This window comes from Carcharhinus amblyrhynchos, chromosome 4 (assembly GCF_965287045.1).
Source record: "Carcharhinus amblyrhynchos chromosome 4, sCarAmb.v2.hapA, whole genome shotgun sequence".
NCBI classification, from domain to species: Eukaryota; Metazoa; Chordata; class Chondrichthyes; order Carcharhiniformes; family Carcharhinidae; genus Carcharhinus; species Carcharhinus amblyrhynchos.
The window spans coordinates 129,122,588-129,144,132 of NC_137327.1; the positions used below are offsets into that span (position 1 = coordinate 129,122,588).

At 41.7% G+C, this 21,545-nt stretch overlaps 1 protein-coding gene across 1 annotated transcript; it reads right to left on the reverse strand.

The window, feature by feature from the left end:
* Positions 1-2,688: 2,688 nt before the first annotated feature.
* On the reverse strand, positions 2,689-21,333 carry nkrf (NFKB repressing factor). The gene is made up of 3 exons (XM_080187859.1): positions 21,091-21,333; positions 13,221-13,342; positions 2,689-8,275 (listed from the first exon to the last, which is right to left on the reverse strand). The coding sequence occupies exons 1-3, from the start codon at positions 21,297-21,299 to the stop codon at positions 6,318-6,320; spliced, it is 2,289 nt and encodes a 762-aa protein (XP_080043985.1). The 5' UTR covers positions 21,300-21,333; the 3' UTR covers positions 2,689-6,317.
* Positions 21,334-21,545: the final 212 nt, after the last annotated feature.

Sequence of the window (21,545 nt, forward strand, 5' to 3'; positions counted from 1 at the left end):
AGAGTTTAAAAACAGGGAGATTATATTGCAGCTCTATAAGGTGTTGGTGAGGCCACACCTGAAGTACTGTGTACAGTTTTGGCCTCCTCATTTCAGAAAGGATATAATGGCACTGGAGGGGATTCACTAGGTTGATTCCAGAGTTGAGAGGATTGACTTATGAGGAGAGACTGAGTAGACTGGGGCTACACTCACTTGAATTGAAGAAAATGAGGAGGGATCTTATAGAAACATATACATACAATCATGAAGGGATAAGATAGCATGGAGGTTGCTCTCACTGGTGGGTGAAACCAGAACAAGGGGAATAGCCTGAAAATAAAGGGGAGCTGATTTTGGGGTGGAATCGAGGAACTTCTTCACCCAAAGGGTTGTGGAATTCCCTGCCCAGTGAAGCAGTTGAGGCTACCTCCTTGAATGTTTTAAAGGCAAAGATAGATAGATTTTTGAACCGTAAAGGAGTTATGGTGAAAGGGGAGGTAAGTGCAGATGACTCCATGAAAAGATCAGCCATAACCATATTGAATGGCGGGACAGGTTTGAGGGCCCAAATGGCCTACTTTTTCCTAGTTCTTATGTTCTTAATCCGAAAAGAATGAAGGCAGAGTTGGCTGGAATAAACGGGAAAAGGGTTTAGCAGAAAAGACAACTGATTAGCAATGGCAGATGTTTATGAAAACAGTTCATGACTCACAACTAATGATATATTCCAGTGAGGAAGAATCGGAGGGGGATAAATCAATCACAAAAGTTAAAGACAGTATTAAACTAAAATAAAACATACAACGTGGCAAAGATTAGCGCTTAGTATGAGGATTGCAAAAGTTTTAAAAACCAACAATAGATGACCTACAAAAGGGAGGAGATAAACTAAGAGCAAAATGGACAATAAGAGATTTTTTAGACATACGTTAAAAAGGAAGAGAGGGGCCGAAGTGAACATAGGTCCCTTACAGAATAAGGCTTGGAAAATAATAACAGGGAACCAGGAAATGGGGGAGGAGTTAATAAATGGCACAAACAGCTACTTAAGAGCCCGTGGTGTTGGGGGTAATATATTGGCATAGATACAGGATTGGCTGGCTAGCTGATAGAGAACTGGGATGAGGGCATTTTCAGAAAGGCAATATGTAATTAGTGGAGTGGCAAAGGAATCAGTACTGGGGCCACAATTATTTGCAATATATATTAATGACCTGGACAAGCAAAATAAATATGTTGTTGTTAGGTTTGCAGATGATACAAAAATAGATGAGAAGACAAGTAGTAGTAAGAATAAAGGAGCTGAGTATTTTTATTTAAAAGAGAAAGACTGCAGAAAGTTGCAGCACAAAAAGCAGCAGAGAAGGCAAATGGAATATTGGCCTTTATTTCAAAGAAATAGATTATAAAAATAGGGAAGTCTTACTAAAATAACATAAGGTGCTAGTTAGACCACATCTGTTCACCACTGTGAACAGTATCTACTGAAAGGATCTACTGGCATTGAATGCAGCCCAAATAAGGTTCACTAGATTGATCCTGAGTTTTTCTTACGAAGAGGTGTTGAGTAGGTTGGGCCAGTACTCACTGTAGTTTAGAAGAGGAACTTTATTGAGATACATAGGATTCTCAGGGGCCTTGACAGGACAGCTGCTGAGAGGTTGTTTCCTTTTCTGGGAGAGTTTAGGACCAGAGGGCATAATCTCAGAGTAAAGGATCACCCACTTAAGACAGAACTGAGAAGCAACTTCTCTCAGAAGGTAGTGAATCTGCGGAATTCTTTATCATAGAGCTGGAGAAGCTGGATTGTTAAGTTTGTTCTGGCTGAGATAGATTTTTAATCAATAAAGGAATCAAGGGTTATGGGGATAAAGCAAGAAAGTGGAGCTGAGGATTATCATATCCAAATCAACCATGATCTCATTGAATGATACAGCAGGCTAGATGGGCCAAATGGTTTAGCGCTGCTCCTATATCTGATGGTTTTAAGATTAAATTCCAAAATCAGCTGCAGTTTCAAGCCAACTATGTTGGGAATATTTTCTATTGAAGGAATGGTTAAGATGCTCAGCAAGTAGTATTTGTGGTGTGCTTCCATTTTAAATTACACAGTGAACATAAATTTCCTCATCTACACAACGGTTGATTAAATGAGCTTGAAGTGTCCATCTCTCTTATCAAAATTACAAAAAACAAAGCTGTAACTGTAAACACGTGTATGGGAGGTTCTGCATCAATCAGGAATTTCATCAAGTCAATCACTGAGAAAAGACCGAAAGATGCAGTTTAACATCTTTCAAAAAGCTAGCTATGATAATGGCATTTCAGAATTTGAAGTGTGGCACAAAAAAAAATCAGATGCACTCAAACGTTGACTATTTGACTCAATCTAAGCCAGTTCAGAATTCTCAGAAGGTTCCAGGATTGGGAGTATTGAGACAGGGAAAGGAAAGGTCATTTAGTACCAATTCTGATGAACGATAGTTATATTTGCACTCCAAATGCATTTCCCTGAATTTAACTAACCCAAACAGATTTTTCTTTGCACCAACAAAAATATTTCCCCATATTCATCTGGGACAGGGAGATATAAAGTCTGAAAAGTAATCTTTATTTCTCTTTCCAGATCAAGAAGCAAATGTTCATTTGGAATAAATAGAAGTAACTGATCACTAATGGGGTATCAGTAACAGTGCTACAATTAACCTCAGCACTTCTAGGCTTAGTGTCGTGGTGGGGAATGAGTCACGGTTTTCACTGATAACTCCCAGTTGAAAATTCCCTCAATATCAAAGAATCTACTAGCACAAATAGTGTAGTCCAGTACATGAATACTTTTAAGGGAGGGTTGCTGGCATCTTTGGTACTGCTCTGTCAGTTTTATTAACCGAATACAATCCGAACGACTACCAGGTAAAGCATTAACCACTAAACTGATTAAACAAAAAAGTCAAAGCTTCAATTACTGGACAGTGCTCAATTAGCAAAGGAGCAGCTGGATCATTATAAGTGATCTCAGCCCAAAAGGCTCAAGACAGATTGGGGAACAGATGGGGTAGGAAGGTCACTTCGTGACTATCATTTTATATCATTTGGAAACTTCGCGAGTGCTGATATCGGATAAGGATTGGGCTTGTCTCTCCTGCCCGTAAATTGACTACTGATACTCACTGGTTCACACTGAATAGCTGGAGGTGCCAAAAGGCTGCAGGTACTTATGGATCCAAAACCCAAGAGTAAACACCTTAAGCACCATCTGGAAAGAAGGGGGAAGAACAAGGGAGAGAAAATATATGCACTCAGCATGGGCATCTCAAACAGTGTCAGTTCAGTTTAAGGAACTATAATTTAGAACATCTTTATTGGATATTTTCAATATCTATTGCAGAGGAAATACAATTTATAAATGTATTTTATTCATTTGTGTGATGCCAGCATCACTCGCAAGGCTAGCATTTAGTGCCCCCGTCCTAATCGCTCGAGAAAAGTGATGAGCTACCTTCTTAAATCACTGTAGTATCCATACAGATGCTCCCATAATACGTAGGGAGTTCCAGGATTTTGACGAAGTAAATTCAGTAACATATTTCCAAATCAGGATGGAGTATGATTTGAGGCACACTTAAAGCTGCTGGTTCTCTCATGTGCCTGCTGCCCTTTTAAGTAATGAGGTCATGGGTTTAGAAGGTGCTGTTAAAGAAGCCATGACAAATTGCTGCAGTGCATCTTGTACAGAACACAGCAGGCACGGTTGTTGGTGGTGGAGTGAGTGAATTTTAAGATGGTGGATGGAGTGCTGATCAAGTGAGCAGCTTTATCCTGGATGGTATCAATCTTAAAATGTTAGAACTACGTTCATCCAGGCAAGTGCAAAGTACCCCATTACATTCCTGATTTATGCCTTGCAAATTGTAGGCAGGCTTTGGGGAGTCTGGAAGCGAGTCACACACCGCAGAACAGCTTATCTCTGACCTGCACTTACAGCCACATATTTATGTGCCCAGTCAGTTAAGTTTCTAGCAGATGATAACCCACAGGATGTTGATCTTGTGGGAATTTAATGACAATGCTACTGAATATCAAGAGAAGTTGATTAGACTTTCTTTTGTTGGAGATGGTCATTGCCTGGAATTTGTATGGCACAAATATTACTTGCCCTTATCAGAATGTTACCCCGGTCTTGCTGCATGCGGGCACAGGTTGCTTCAGTACCCAAGAAATTGCAAATGGAACAGATTACTATAATCATCGGCAATCATCACACCTCTTCTGATATTACGATGCAGGGAAGGCCACTGATGAAGCAGCAGAAAATGGTTAGGCTTGGAAACATGCTCTGAAAACTCCTGCAGTGATATCCTGGAATGAGATGACTTGCCTCCAATAATCATAACCATCTTTATTCGTGTTTAAGGCATGACTCCAGCCAATGGAACGTTTTCCAGATTCCCACTAATTTAAATTTTGCTTCAACGCCTCGTCCCACACTGGGTCAAATGCTGCCTTGAAGTCAAGGGTAGTCCATCTTACCTCGCCTCTGGAATTCAGGTCCTTTGTCCATGTTTGGACCAAGGCTGCAATGAGGTCAACAACCAGGAATCCTGACAGAATCTAAACTGAGCATTGATGAGATGTTATTAATGAGCAAGCGCTGCTTGATAGCACTGTAACCGACACTTTCCATAATATTGCTGATACCTGGTGATTTTTTTTTTTAAAAGTAGTTGAACCAAACTAGACATTCTTACATTTCCAAAGCACACTTTCAATGTTCATGTTGCTCAGCTGGTGAAAAGCAAAATAATCCTTCTAACACAATTCTTTTTTCCTTTGAATTAATTCAATTTTAAAATAAGAGTTCATGAACATTAGCTTACAGTTACTATTAGGTACATAAGCAATAATGCAAAGTTAATCCACCATTTCCAAATAATATGCTTCATTAAAAAATATTTTATTCCATTCAAAGAAAATCCTGCACTGCCATTTTAATACATGAAAAATACAACAACTAGAATCTGAATCCCTACCTTGTTGTCCTCAAAAGCAAAGTCATTAGGTGAGCAGACTGACACTCTGCACATCTTATATAGCACAATGCTGCTTTGACTCAGCTGATGGAACAGAGAGATTTTTGGTTACACCAATGCTACTTACATAGTGGTAATCTCAGTACTGTCCCCTAGCACGGAACTAAGAGAAGCTCATTATGACCAATAGCTCAAAATCTAATCCTTCCACATAGCTAACCCCGACACACAAGGGAGTCCTCAAAATAAAGGGATAATTCTACTTTGGGAGGTTGATCTACATCATACTGGCCAGAAACAATTGACGTTCCAAATGTGGTCTCTGTTAAATTAGTTGACTTAATTCAGGGCTGCAATAAGGCACTAAAATTGGCCTCAGTGTCCTGGGTTAAGGAGATCCAATTTCCTGCTGGAAAGTGTATTTATATGTATATCAGCGGAGGACATATTCGATGGGCGCCAATATCCACTACATTCAAAAAGCATCTCGTCACCAAGCATGTGAGCTCATAAAGAATGAGCAGTTCAGCAAGGTATCAAGGGCACCCAATCCCAATTTCTAGTGAGGAGTTGAATAGGGGAGAAAGAGTACTATGTGAACATCAAACAAGATAGATAGGCTGTTAAGCACCAGCTGCTATAAAAGAAGCTAAATTATTTAGAATTAAATACTGCACTATGAACTATCAAAATGAAAAAACATAACCCTGTTCTAAATATTATTCATTTTGCAAATAATTGTCCATTAGTCTAATCAATTCTACTGATTAGGGACTATGAAGGATAAAGCAAGTTTAGGTCTCAACTACACTTTATTCCACTCTTGGGGAAGCCATGAGGAGAATCAAAAATCTAGTGCAAGATGTACGTCAATGACAGTCTCCCAACTAAAACAAACAACAGGATTAAAAAAATATACACTACCTTTCCAGATCAACCAGCATAATTTTAATGGATTTCACCCCTTGCCCCCTAATTGAGATGAACCACATCAAAACAGTTGTTAGTTCACTAGTAATTTCAACAGTGGCAGTTTATTACCATTTTTTGTAAATAACACAGACAGTTATCTTTATACAAGGAAAAAGGTGATGCAGAAATACTGAGACAGTTCATTTTGGATGCCTTATTTTGAACATCTACCTCACTGATGACAATTTGAAAACTGTAAATAATAGATGTAAATAAACTTCTATTGCAATTGAGAAACCATTTACAATAACTGAATTCAGATTACTGGGGGAAGTCTCGTTTCGGAAGAAAACTGCACATAAATAAAAAGGAAAAATTGGGCAGAGTTCTGCATCAATTTGAAGAACCTGGCACGACCAATTCAAATCGGCCAACCTGTCCTTCTTGTGCAAGCTGGTTCCTAATATCATCTGCACGGATTTTTCTGCTCACAACCAAATAGCGCTCCTTTCCTTTTCCATAGGATTTACTCTTGAGGCCATATTTTGCAGCCATCTGATGGATTTGCATTCGCTCGTCGTTGGTCAACTCTTTGGAAAAGGTCAGGTCTTCCTGTTTGTCTGAGCGGGCATAGTTTTTGATAAGATCTTCTATATCTCGTTTGTTTAATTTAGAACCACTCTTGCTCATCTCCAAACCCAGGCCCTCCCTCTTGAACTGTTCTTTTACCATGATTGGCTCTGCAATTCCCTCACCCTCCTTCCCTAAACCACCCCCCTTCCAACCCATTTTCCGTAAAAGCTGATTGCCAATGTTGTCTTCAGTGATCTTTTGTTTAAGGGCTTCGTCTGTCGATCGTCCAAGAATTGCACTTCGCGAGATGGCTACGCCAGTGTTTCCAGGCTTGCTTGATTTTACAACTGGTTGCGTTTCCCTCAGTTTATTCAAAGCCTTTTCTGCCGCTATGTGCTTCACCAGCTTTTTGGTTCCGTAAGCCTCCGCAACAAAATGGTCTTCAACATAAACACGGCACTGCCAGACCATGCTGGGTGTCCGTAGAAACTTGTAAGTCACAGTCATTCTGTTGAACTGAGCAGAATTATTCAGAATGCAGACAGCATTTTTTGCAGTCTCCAAAATGATAAAATCCACCCATTGCCTCTTTTTACATTCCTTTGTATGTCGATTGCTCTGTTTAGCTGTTTCATTTCCTTTATTGGCTGTATCTTTATCTTTAGTATCTTTGCTTGGGATTTTCTCATCTGGCTTTTTGAGAGCAGGTGGAATGTCATTTCGAGGGGTGTTTTTTTCGCACAATATTAAGTCATCAATACTACTGCTTTTACACTTGCGCTTCACAACCTCAACAACCACATCTTTAAGGAACAACTTCAATGCTTGCTCAGAGGCTCTATCACGAGCTCCAATTTTGCTGCCAGCATAACCAGTAGCCAAGTAAACCCCCTGACACCTCAACTCACAGGCATAGCCATCTGTCAAGACTTTCTTGTTTTTAGGTACATCAGCTGGAGGGATCTCCTTCAGCGATACATAGAAATACTGAGGGTTTGTTTTACATGTCTGAATACAGCTGCTTAGTACATCACTATGGTTCAGCTGGTTATTGAAGCCTCCAATAGAACTAAGCTTTCTTGACACAGATATCTGGAGCATATTAAAGAAAGTCTGTCGACTCTTTATTGCAGATGGAGAAAACCCACCAGATGGAGACTCCTCGCTTGACAAAGGTTCCGGAAGTACTGACTTACTGGCATTTTTCTTGGAAGATTTTCTACTCTTGGACCGTTTGGTCTGTGTGAAGCCCAGGCCCTTGTAGCCCTGTTTATTGGCAACCGGGGTCTTAGAAAAATCCGGTCCCCTCATTGTTGGGTAAAGATCTGACGGATTGGAATGATAAGCCTCATACTTTGCAGAATAATTCTGTTGTATTTTAGACATATAAGTGCTTAAACAGCTTATCCCATTAATGCAATTTCCACTTTTGGCTTGCTCTCCTCCATCTGTGAAGATGGTTTTGTACAAGGAGTCATAATCAAATGCGCTGGAATTCTGAGAAGAGGCAGGAGCCAGTGGGCCATTTGAACTTTTGCTAGATTTGTTTATTTTTGAGCTGGGCTGAGGTTCTGTTTTCACCACTTTCTCCTCCGTTTTGATCAAACAACTTGAATTATCTTCATCTAAATCTGCCCACCTTCGTGGCTTGTCTGATTGGTTTGGCTTTTTCTTCACTTCATCCTCCGCCTTGGTGCTGCTACTAACAAATGCAACTGGCTCAAAACGAAATCTAGGGCGGAATAAGGGAGGTTTCCGTTTTGCTGTTGGATTTTCACCTGAGAGGGTGGACACAGATACAGTGAGTGTGTTAGGTAGTATTTTCAAAACATTGGCTACCTTGCACATCAATCAACAAGTTATCCCTTTTATTTTTAAAGGATCAAATCTGAAAACTTCAGCAATATATGCCAAAATATTCCTTGCTCCTTGCTGATCTGTTAATATTCATAGAATAGATGGTAAAACCTCCATAACTTAAAATAGTACACAACTGCTGGGCTGGAGAAAGGATCTATTATGCCAGTGTTGTTGGGGTCTGTCTTGTAGAACTCCTTTTTCTGTAGTCAAATTGTATGTGCTTGCTTCAATAACAATTTTGGAGTTAGATTCCCAACTGATTTTATGTGCTAGATCACAGTGATGTAATGTATGTCCATAAGGAGCACTATTTAATTCCACAGAGTTACAATAAATAATTACATCAATAGTTCAAGTTAGCCTTTCCCTCACTAAAGGTGTAATTTGTTAAACCTAAAGAAACACTGGCAAAGTTACTTGCTGCATAAAGTACATTTCTTTCATTTAGCATATTACTGCAAATCCCAGGCATATATTTTAGATTTCATAAACTATAAAATTCCTTTCAATGTTTTTCAATTTACATTTGGTGAAATTGATGAATGCCAGATAGTGCAAATTCAGACTGAAAACAAGTTCAATATCACCAGAATTGGGAATTTCAGAAAGTCATAATCTATGGGTGCAGTGAAGCTAACTGATGAATACAGAACAGACACTGAGGCACTGATGTCACCATTTTGGTTTTGATTAAGTGCAAGATTTAGTAGTTATAGTATCATTGTTGCAGAATGTGAAAATTGTCCAGAAATCCTACACCTTCCTAATATTTCATTAGCAAGATACGTTGATGTTTTTACAAATAACTGTTACAAATATCATGCAAAACTGTAGAAGAGGCAGCCCATAAATTTTGAACACTCAGGAAAGGGAAGGAAATATAAATGCTTATGTCTAAACATTTTTACACAGTAATTTACAGCACAAAAACAGTCCATTCGGCCCAACTGGTGTATGTTGGTGTTTATGTTCTATACCAGTCTCCTGCCACCTAACTTTACCGCACTGCAGCAATTTCTTCTTTTTTTTCCCCCCTCGCGCTTATATGTACTTCATGGGAAACTTGATAAGAGGAATTGCCACTTAAAGGTAACACTGGAATGGGACTATGATTTGAAAAGTAATTTCAAAAGATAGCATTTTAGTTATTAAGAAAATCAAATGCATTATGGCAAAATTAATGAACTATCAAATGGAATTAAGATGGAAACTGGGGTTGAGTAAAAATTTCAACATGCTTTGTTTTCACTGGCAAAAAAATCAATCGCTAGTGAGTACATGCCCAGGAAACAAAACTGCCCAAAATATGGCACAAACAGCAAACTCATCAAAGACTGCAATAATTGCTGTTATTTGAAACAAATGCATATGGGGTTTAATGAGTTTTCTCTTTCCAGATTGAGACTGTTGGTGGAAAGCAGATGGAGTTTTACTTTGCAGTTGTATGCTCTAACCAACCTGAGAGGTCATGCAGTCACTGCACATTCATCTCCAGCACTGACACATCCAACAGCAGCAACGCTGAAGGGAAGAAATAGAACACAGAAGAGTACAGCACAGTACAGGCCCTTCGGCCCTCGATGTTGTGCCGAGCCATGTCCGAATCCAAGATTAAGCTATCCCACTCTCTATCATTCTGGTGTGCTCCACATGCCTATCCAATAACCGCTTGAAAATTCCTAACGTGTCTGACTCCACAATCACAGCAGGGAGTCCATTTCACACCCCAACCACTCTCTGAGTGAAGAACCTACCTCGGACATCCCTTCTACATCTCCCACCATGAACTTTACAGTTATGCCCCCTAGTAAGAGCTACATCCACCAGAGGAAATAGTCTCTGAATGTCCACTCTATCCTCATCATCTTATAAACATCTATTAAGTTGCCACTCATCCTCCTCTGTTCCAAAAAAAGGCCCAGCTCTCTCAAACTTTCCACATAAGACCTACCCTCCAAACCAGGCAACAACCTGGTAAATCTCCTTGGCACTCTCTCCAATGCTTCCACATCCTTCTTATAGTGAGGTGACCAGAACTGCACACAATATTCCAAATGTGGTCTCACCAAGGTCCTGTATAGTTGCAGCATAACCTCACGACTCTTAAAACTCAAACCCCCTGTTAATAAACGCTAACACATTATAAGCCTTCTTCATGGCTCTATCCACTTGACTGGCAACCTTCAGAGATCTGTGGATATGAACCCCAAGATCTCCCTGTTTCTCCACATTCCTCAGAACGCTGCTGTTGACCCTGTAATCCGCATTCAAGTTTGTCCTACCAAAATGAATCACCTCGCACTTACCAGGATTAAACTCCGTCTGCCACTTTTTGGCCCAGCTCTTCATCCTATCAGTGTCTCTTTGCAGCCTACAAGAGCCCTCCACCTCATCCACTACTGCACCAATCTTGGTGTCATCAACAAATTTACTAACCCACCCTTCAGCTCGCTCTTCCAAGTCATTGATAAAAATCACCAATAGTAGAGGACCCAGCACTGATCCCCGTGGTACACCACTGGTGACTGGCCTCTAGTCTGAAAATTTTCCTTCCACCACCACCCTCTGCTTCTATGATAGCCAGTTACTTATCCCATCAGCCAAATTTCTTTCTATCCCACATCTCCTTACTTTCTTCATGAGGCCTACTATGGGGAACCTTTTCAAACACCTTACTAAAATCCATGTATATGACATCAACTGCTCTACTTTCATCTTGGCACTTAGCTACCTCCTCAAAAAATCCAATCAAATTTGAGAGGCAAGACTTATCCCTCATGAATCCGTGCTATCCCGGATTAATCTGCATCTTTCCAAATAGTCATAAATCCTATCCCTCAGTCATTCCTATTTCTTTTCTTGAAGAGAGGAACAACATTTGCCACTCTCCAGTCCTCTGGCACAAACTCCATGGACAGTGAGGACCCAAAGATCAAAGCTAAAGGCTCCGCAATCTTGTCTCTTGCCTCCCAAACTATCTTAGGATGTATCCCATTTGGCCCAGGGGACTCATCTGATCAACCCTCAGGTTTTTCAAAATTGCTAACACATCTTAGAACATCTACCTCCTCCATCCTATCAGCCTGCATCATACTCTTATCCTCAAAAACATAGCTCCTCTTCCTAGTGAACACTGAAGAAAAGTATTCATTCAATGCCTCACCTATCTCTTCTGACTCCATGCACAAGTTCCCACTACTATCCTCAACTAGCCCTAATCTCACCCTGATCATTTCTCACATAAGAGTAAAAAGCCTTGGGGTTTTCCTTGATCTGACCTGTCAACGGTTTCTCATGCTCCCTCCTTGCTCTCCTACGCCCTTTTTTTTAAAACTCATTCCTTGTTACCTTGTAACCCTCAAGCTACCCAACTGAACCTTGTTTTCTCATCCTTACATACGCTTCCTTTTCCCCCTGGACAAGACATTCAACCTCCTTTGTGAGCCCCATGGTTCCCTCACTTGGCCATTTCCTCCCTGCCTGACAGGGACATACTTATCAAGAAGACACAGTATTTGTTCCTTGAACAAGCTCCACTTTTCATTTGTGCCTTTACCTAACAGTTTCTGTTCCCATCTTATGCTCCCTAATTCTTGCCTAATCACATCATAATTACCCCTGCCCCAATTATAAACCTTGCCCTGCCGTGTGACCTTATCCATCTCCATTGCAATAATGAAAGACACCAAATTGTGGTCACTATCTCCAAAGTGCTCTCCCACAAACAAATCTAACGCTTGGCCCAGTTCATTACCCAGTATCAAGTCCAACGTGGCCCCACCTCTTGTCGGCTTATTCACATATTGTGTCAGGAAACCCCCATACACACACTGTACAAAAGGTGCCCCATCTGAACTATTCAACCTATGAAAGGTTCCAATCAATATTTGGAAAGTTAAACTCACCCATGATAACTGCCCTGTGACCTCCACACCTATCCATAATATGCTTTGCCACTTCCTCCTCCACATCTCTATTACTATTTGGGGGCCTATAAAAAATTCCTAACAACGTGACTGCTCCTTTCGTATTTCTAACTTCAGCCCATATTACCTCAGCAGGCAGATCCCCCTCGAAATGCATTTCTGCAACCGTTAAACCATCCTTGATTAACAATGCTAATCCTCCACCTCTTTTACCACCTTCCCTACTCTTACTGAAACATCTATACCCCAGAACTGCCAACAACCATTCCTGTCCTTGTTCTAACCATGTCTCCGTAATGACCACAACATCATAGTCCAAAGTAGCAATCCACACTCCAAGTTCACCTACCTTATTCCGGATGCTCCTTGCATTGAAGTAGATACACTTCAACCCACCATCCTGTCTGCCTGTACATTCCTGCAACCTTGATACCTTCCTCAGTACCTCACTACCCTCAACACTGGCTTCTGGACTACAGCCCGTTGTCCCATTCCCCCTGACAAATTAGTTTAAACCCCCCCCCCGCCCCGAAGAGCTGTAGCAAATTTCCCTCCCAGGATATTGGTGCCCCTCTGGTTCAGGTGCAAACCGTCCTGTTTGTACAGGTCCCACTTTCCCCAGAATGTGCTCCAATTATCCATGTAAACGAAACCCTCTCTCTCTCTTTTTCCTAAGGAAGAGATTTAGAGCAAAAAGTACATGAAACTTTCTTTGGAAATAAAGGAGTTGAGGATTTCACCAATGTTAAGAACATGTGCAAAGACCATATCAAGATTTACAAATAGATTGGATGGGGTGACTGAACGAAAGGAAATCAAAATATATTGGAAAAAAGCAGGACTGTACTCCAAGAGAAAATAACCACAAACTGCTTGGTCCGAACGGCTTGTTTCTATGCTGTAAATACCAACAGAATGGACAAAACTTTTCACTCACCACTGTCAGAATTGGATCTCTTGTTTGTTGTGCTGCCAGGTACTAACTCGTATGATCCTATGTCACCAACATCGATACCCTCCGCCATTCGAAAGACCTTTTCTAAAAGATCTGGGCTGTATCTATTAATAAAAACAAACATGTTGTTGGTTTACATTAACATTTTAACCATCATTTTCACGACTTATCTAATAATTATATATGTTAGTGTCCCCAGGGCCTGACGGCCTATATCCTAGGGGATTATAGGATATGGCATTGGAGATAGTGGGTTCATTGGTTACGTTATTCCAAAATTCCCAGGACGCGGGAATGATTCCAGTGGAGTGGAAAAATGCTAATTTAACATCTTTATTCAAAAGGGGAGGGAAGCAAAATATAGGAAACGACAGGCCAATTGATTTAGTATTTGTTGTTGAGAAATTGTTAGAATACATTACAAAGAATAAATAACTGGGCATTTAAGAAAGCCAAAATACAATCCAGAGTCTGCATGGTTTTGTAAAGCATAAAGCATGTTTGACTAATTTGCTCAAGTTCGTTGAAGATATAACAAGCAAGGTGGATAATGGGGATCCTGTAGATATAGTATAAATGGACTTCCAGAAGACATTTGATAAAATGCCACACAAGAGGTTAATACACAAGGGATAGGATCAATTTATTAGCTTGAATAGAGGATTGGTGAATCAACAGGAAGTAGAGGGTCGGGATAAATAGGTCTCGCTCAGGTTGGCAAGATGCAACTAGTGGGATGCTACAGTGCGCTCAGAATTAGGATGAAAACTGGGGTTGAGTGAAAAATTCAAAATGTTTTGTTTTCACTGGCAAAAAAAATCAATTGCTAGCGGGTGTGCGCCCAGGAAACAAAACTGCCCATAATATGGCAAACTCACTAAAGACTGCAATGATTGCTGTTATTTGAAACAAATGCATATGGGGTTTAATGAGTTTGCTCTTCCAAGATTGAGGCTGTTGGTGCAGAGCAGATGGGAGTTTTATTCTGCGGCTGTGTGCTCTAACCAACCTCAGAGGTCATGCACTCACTGCATATTCATCTCCAGCACTGTCACATCTAACAGGACCAACAGTGAAGGGAGGAGTCCCTCAGGCCCCAATTATTTACAACCTATGTTAATGACTTGGATGTAGGAATGGAATGTACTAAAACCAAATTTGCAGATGACACTAAAATAGAACAAAGAAAGAACAAAGAACAACACAGCACGGGAAACAGGCCCTTCGACCCAACGAGCCCGCGCCACCATCTTAAAGCATTTTCCTACACCTACCTTGACCCATGTGTATGCGTATGGTACCCCCATTGGAAACCAGATTCAGGGGAGAATAACTTAGGGATAATTTGTTACACCAATCAGCCTAAGAGCACATCTTTGGGGTGTGGGAGGAAACCGGAGCACCCGGAGGAAACCCACGCAACCACAGGAAGAATGTGCAAACTCCCACAGACACTGGCCCAAATCCATGTATCTGCACAGCTAGCAGTGATAGTCACTGAGCTGTTGTGGTGCCCATCTGCTGGTCCAGTTTTAAGCACACACAACGACGCGAAGTACTAGGCCACTCTCGAAACATCCAAGAGCAGCCCACGCACGACCCACCGTGTGCGTGCCCCTCGTTAGACAACAAGGTGGACCGACACACCTGCGGAGTAAAAGAGACAAAACATCAACACACGTAGCATTAGATTTCCAGTAACGTCAAGGCTCTGACCCTTATTTAAAACCGTCTCCTATAACCCTCCATCCCTGTTTCACTCATGTGCCTAAGTAAACCTTAAACAAGTCCAGCATGCCTGCCTCCACCATCTTACTTGGTAGTGCATTCCATACCCCCACGACCCTCTATGTGAAAAACCTCCCTCTAGTATCCAAATTATACTTCTCCCCCCTCACCCTTAGCTCGTGACCCCTCGTGATATTTGTCTCCAATCTAGGAAAAAGCCTGCCACTGTTTACTCTATCTATACCCTTCATTATTTTATACATCTCTATCAGATCTCCCCTTAATCTCCGTCCTTCTAAGGAAACGAGCCCCAGTTTACCCAATCTTTCCTCATAACCCAGTCCTTCCATACCAGGCAGCATCCTGGTAAACCTCCTCTGCACTCTCTCCAGGGTCTCCACGTGGGATTGTAAGTTGCAAAAATGAAAAGAAATTTACAAATGGATATGGATAGATTAAGTGAACGGGACAAAATGTGGCAGAGTTTAATGTGGACAAGTGTGAGGTTGTCCACTTTGGTAGAAAAAACAGACAAAATTATGATCTAAATGGAGAGAAATTTTGTAGTGCTTTGGTGCAGAGGGATTGGGGTGTTCTTGTGCATGAATCACAGAAAACTGATACACAGGTACAACAGGTAATGGGGAAGCCAAATAGTATCTTGGCATTTATTATGAAAGGACAGCATATAAAAGTAGAAGTGCTGCTGCAACTGTACAAAGCATTAGTAAAACTGCATTTAGAATATTGTATACAGTTTTGGTCCCCTTACTTGAGGAAGGGTGTAATTGCATTGGAGGCAGTTCAGAGAGGTTCAGTAGATAGATTCCAGAGATAAGGGGGTTGACTTACAAAGAGAAATTGGACAGTTTCAACCAATACTTTCTGGAGTTCAGAAGAACAAGAGATCTAATTGAGGTGTACAAGGTGATAAGGGGGATTGACAGAATAGATGTGGAGAGGACATCTCCTCTTGTAAGGGGAATCTAGAACAAGAGGTCAGTTTTAGGATAAGGGGTGGCAGATTTAAAACAGAAATGAGGAAAAATGACTTCTCTTAAAGGGTCATGAGTCTGTGGAATTCACTAGCCCAAAGCATCGTGAATGCCGAGACATTGAATAAATTTAAGGAAAGGTGGACAGATTTTTAATTAGTAAGGGTTTGAAGGACTGTGAACAGGCAGGTAAGTGGAGTTGAGGCCAAGATGAGATCAACCATCATTGTATTAAATAGTGAAGCATGCTTGAGGGGCTGAACTGCTGACTCCTACTCCTAGTTCTTATGATTTTTATGAAATTATAGTGGAATACAATAAACTCAAAACGATATACAAGGTATATTGATACATAATAGTTAACTGTGCATTTCTTTTACAATGATGTACTCATCTTTTACAACGGAAAACTCTATTTTGATTAAAATTTTAATCAATAGTGCTAAATAATTTCCATTTTAAAGAAAAATTACATAGTCCCAATTTCAAACAAGTCTTGCAAACTTGGTACAATTTTCAAATGCACAAAGATTAGATTGGTCTTTTTCTAAGATCACACCCAATCTTTATGCTCCCTTACATCTCCTCATCCATGACAAGAGACTTATGTTAACACCAAAAAGTGGATGAGAAGCCCAAAGCACAAAACAATGTTACAATTATGTTGTTTATAAGACTGTTGCATCTTGGGCTATCAACAATTTAGGTAAATGAAGGGGAGCATCTGCCAGTAAGCTTGGGTGATTTGATTAAGAGGTTAAAGGGGCTCCAGATTGTTTTACTGGGAAGAAGATGCAAATTTACATTTGGAGACAACGGCAGAATCCTGCATGCTAACAGTGGATAGACTGCGTCCAAAGTCCCAGAAAAAATGTTGAAGATGTAAGATTATAAACAGTTGTGCTTTAAACTGTCCATTTAATTCCAAGATGGATGGAGTTGAGTTCCATGAGAAGATAAATCATCACCTCTACCTAGATACAAGACAAATGTGAGTCACACTGCATGGTGATGAGCTTTGAGATCGTAAGAGATCAGAAGCCATTGTGATTTAGGCTTACAAGCTTTCATTAAATATCAAATGTCACAAATATCAAATATCACAGATTAGTCTATCAGGATCACAAGAGAGAGGATGCAGCCAGAGATCTAAAGTCTATTATTTTGAGCTCACCCTCTGATTGAAAAGACCAAATTTGTGACAGGTTAAAATGAAGCTGGAACATTCACCTAGCTTGCACTGGAGGAAGGATCTCTAGTAATACTCTTGACGGTGAAGGACAATTCTGGGATTAGAAGTTACCAGGCTGAGAAAGAAAAAGATCAGAAGTAAACCCCTGGGACATATGAGTCATTATGGACTGATTCTGAGAATTAACAGTCTCCTTAAAGGACAGTGTAACATTCCCTGATAGCAGGTTTCCTCAGTTGTGCTAAAAATAAGAGTGAGTATTCTGTTGCAGTTCAAAGTAGAAGTTGCCCATCAGTGTTCAGTCAAGAGAGCTTTATATAAATGTTAGTTTCTTGTTACAGTAAGAATTTTAAAATATGAAATCTTTCTTACAGTATAAATTTTGCAGCTATTAACTGGAAGTTTAAATTTTTTTTTAATTTTTCTACAGAAACTATAACAACTGATTCTGACTTGCACTACATTACTGTAAGGAAACATGTATTTTATAATTCTGCACAGGATTATGAAACTAGGAATTCACCACATGGGGAAAACCACACAAATGTCAGGTCTTACAAACTTTGGGCACCAATACTGCTCTATCCACTCTTCACATCGCCAAATCTGTGAAATGCTTAAAGATTACTAAATGAAAGCACGAAAGACAAAAATATACCAAGTATCATAAAACCCATCAAGCCTGCACCAACAACAATCTCAAACAGACTCTATCTCCGTAATCCCATACATTTACCCTGCTAGTTCCCCTAAGCCTAAGGAGCAATTTTACATGGCCAATCAACCTACCCCACACATCTTTGGAATTTGGGAAGAAGCCAGAGCACCTGGAGGAAACCCACACAGACACAGGCAGAATGTGCAAACTTCACAAGCAATCAAGTTGCCTCTCAAACTCCAAAGAATACAAGCCTAGCCTGTCCAATCTTTTCTCGTAAGACATGTATTTTACTCTGCAACTTATTCCACTGACAATCATAAAGACTTCTTAATTTGCATTGAACATTATTTGCAGTGCATAATTATGCAAAAATGTCTTCTTATGGCTAAAGTCTGCTGTTAACCGTGTTTGAGTTCTTCTGAGCAAAAGCCAATAACATACGATTCAAATGCTCTCAAAAAAACCCATGCGAACGACTGTGGAATCTGTATCTGACTTGAAAGGCGGTGGTAAGGATCCTTCTGTAGAAAGGTTAGAAAAGCAAGTGTTGGACAGTTGGAAGAGCTAATTCATTTGTGCAGTAGAAGGAAGAGGTTTTTGCGCTGCTGATTTGGATGCAGGAACAGAAGGTAATCCTGTCATATTCTTAAAAGTTGTCGCATGCCAAGGGGAAAGAAAATTCAACAATTGCCTTGGAGAATAGTGTTAGGAACTGTTACCTCACGAGGAAGTTGTCCATCTTAGAGTGGTGAATAAGGTTGGTTGAATCACAGATCTCCATTACCTCAGAGCTGTAGGTGCACTTTGCTATCCAGGAGGAGGGATTTTGTGAGCTGAAAACTACTGAGGAATCTCACCAATACTAATTGTTCTTCAGGTCGGCAGAACAAGCATAATGTAAGATTTGAAGGTGCAGTGTAATTACTGCAGGGACAAGTGTGAATTCAATCTTGTGAGGAATGTTGCCACTCTGTGATCATTGTAGGAAAAGCACTCCAGGTCAGCTGCCTTCTTGAACCACTACAATCCATGTGACAAACAATGTCATATTCAACAATGCTGGAACAATGTATGGAATTCATGATTTTGGGCCAGAAATAGTGACAGAACGGTGAAATACACCCAAATCTGTTAGTATATGACCTGGTGGGGAACATGGAAGTAATGGTGCTTCAATGCACCAGCTGGCTATCCTTCTAGATTGCAGAGGGTACAGGTGTGGTAGGTATTGTTGAAGAATATTAAGTGGGTTGCTACAGTGTGATCTAATAGATAGCACACACTGAATGTTATGTTGTTTAAGCCCATGAGAAGTTCCTGCCAACTGATGTCCACTTGAGCAATGAAATCTACACTTGCTTAACGACCCAACAGCGGAGCCCACTGCAGTGTTGAGATGGCTCCAAAATGACAAGACTGTTGATGGAAAATCAGATTCCAATTTAACCCTCCTCGGCAGGCTTGATCTTCAATAACTGACTTGGGTAGATCCACTGTATTTCAAGACACTGTTGATACACAAGGCTGACAATCGGCATTAATCATGGCAAAAAAATGAACATGACCTCCAGAATTCTGGATGGAAGATTCTGGTTTAAATATGAAATTAATGCACAATTAACCAGGAGGCTCAATTACAGAATTAGGAAATGCAGCCTACAAACCAGGAGAGTAAAATCTTATGAGGTAAAGGTTCAGTAACAGGATTGGCCTGCCAATGAATGATCAGCTGATTAATGGCATCCAAAATAGACCAGTCCCTGGGTGCTGGAATTCTTCCCACTTGGCTTTGAATAATCCAGAAAGCCAATGATGCTGTACTAAGTATTGTTGTTTCAGCTAAACAAACTTATCAGTTATCTGTATCAGTAGGCTGGACAGTTTTAGTTAGCCAAGCTCTAGCAGTATCCCTGCAAAACTTGAGTCCTTGTTAACTTGGGGTAAGTTCTCTAGGTTAGATAAGTGGAATGCACGCAATGCACGTAAAAATAAACTCTACCTCCGTGGATTGCTTAGTCGATATGTTTGAGCTGCCAAAACCAAATCATGAATGTGTATCACACACCCAGCGGAAGAAAAACTTATCAATTAAGCCTTCTTCCACACTAGGTACCTCAATTGCTTTGTGATCATAAATATCCTTCTCAAATTGGAGATTTTTATTCCTCTAACTTCATGACTTCCATTCAATAATTGTGACAAGTATCCCCATAAACACAGGGAACTAACAGCTGCAGTAAAAATGCAGACAGAACCTAAGGACAGATCAGCTCTCTCACAACACATCCCATTCTCTGTTGCCACTCAAGACTGACTTACACATCAAGCAACACCAGACCTTCAGTCACTGTCTACACCAACTGTATTCAAGTATGGAACAGTACTTCCATTTCATTATGTAAGACAAAGCTCCTCAAACATTATACACGTACGGCAAACAAGCATTTGCAGATGTCTGCCTCTCTCGATCCTAGCCATCAGACAGCAATCTCTTCAAATCAAATGCAACTTCAAAAAAGAAAGCTATATTCCAGAGTTCTCAATGAACAAATGCAACTGTTGAATCCCTCTCCCCTGAATATAAATATGGGCAAATCTCAGAAATCAGGCTTCTGGTACAGGCCCAGACATGGGGAAAAGTGCAGATTGCTGATATTAAAGCCGAAATCTGGAAGGTGAAAATTGTTCGAGAAAGTCAACATCCCACTCTAGGATTTTAATGTTTGCGTGCGGGTGCACGCATGGGAAGACACGGGGGCTGGGATAGGGAACAGAGCTCCTTTCCAAAAATCCCTGCCAGAAGTAAAAGTGAGAGATCTCCTCTCAGCCTTGGCACATGTGCGAGCACATGTGGCGGAAGAGGCTTCGCGGATGCCAGGAAAGGGGTGACTGACAGGGAGGAGAAGCGGCCGGGGGGGGGGGTGCAGTCAGAGGGTGGGGGGGGGGGTGGAGAGCAGGGTGGGAGGGTAGCAGGGTGGGGGGGGGGGGGGAGCAACATGGGAAAGCGAACAGCATGGAAGGGGGGAGGGGGAGCAGCATGGAAGGGGGGGGGGAGGGGAGCAGCATGGGAGGGCGGCCAGGAGTAGTGAGGGAGGGTGGCGAGGAGGAGGAGGAGGGCAGCGAGGGACGGTGGCAGTGAGGGCCAGGAGGAAGGGGGGGGGGGATAGAGGTGGAGTGGCATCGGGGGTACGGGAGGGAAGGGGGCAATTAATGGTGTAACAAAAGGCCCGCGGCCGGGGCCTGCTCCCCGGGCCTCCCTCTCAGTTACTCACTCACCGGCAGCCCAGGAAGACATGGTTGGTCCAGACCATGGAGAGGGCGAGCAGCTGCTCCGTCCTGTTGCCCGGGTAATCCTGGATGTGGCGGACGATGAACTGCCTGCGGATCCACCAGTGTTTATCGCTCTCCGACAGGCCGCGGTACTGCTCCACCGCCTCGGCCAGTTGCCGCTTTGGCCCAGCCTGCGACTCCACGCCGGCCGCCATCTTAGAGGCCCCGGCCGGCCGGGGAGGGGAGGAGGAGGAGGGGGGCGAGAGAGAGAGAGAGAGAGAGCCCGGGGTGGGGGGGGAGAAGGAGAGACAGAGAGAGAGGGTGACGATCAGCCGCCTCCCGCCTTCAAACACACCAACACCCCCGCCAGCCGCAATCAGCAGGCCCCGGCCTCGAGCAGAGCGGGCTTTCGCCAATGCCGCCGCCGCCGCCTGCTGCTGCTGCTACTCGCTGCCGCTGCC

Excerpts from the sequence above, each read along its gene's own strand:
- nkrf (XM_080187859.1), bottom strand. The coding sequence starts at position 21,299 with ATGGCGGCCGGCGTGGAGTCGCAGGCTGGGCCAAAGCGGCAACTGGCC. Across the intron at positions 13,343-21,090 it reads CATGTCTTCCTGGGCTGCCG|ATACAGCCCAGATCTTTTAG; the intron begins GTGAGTGAGTAA and ends TTTTATTAATAG. Across the intron at positions 8,276-13,220 it reads GAGATCCAATTCTGACAGTG|GTGAAAATCCAACAGCAAAA; the intron begins GTGAGTGAAAAG and ends CCACCCTCTCAG.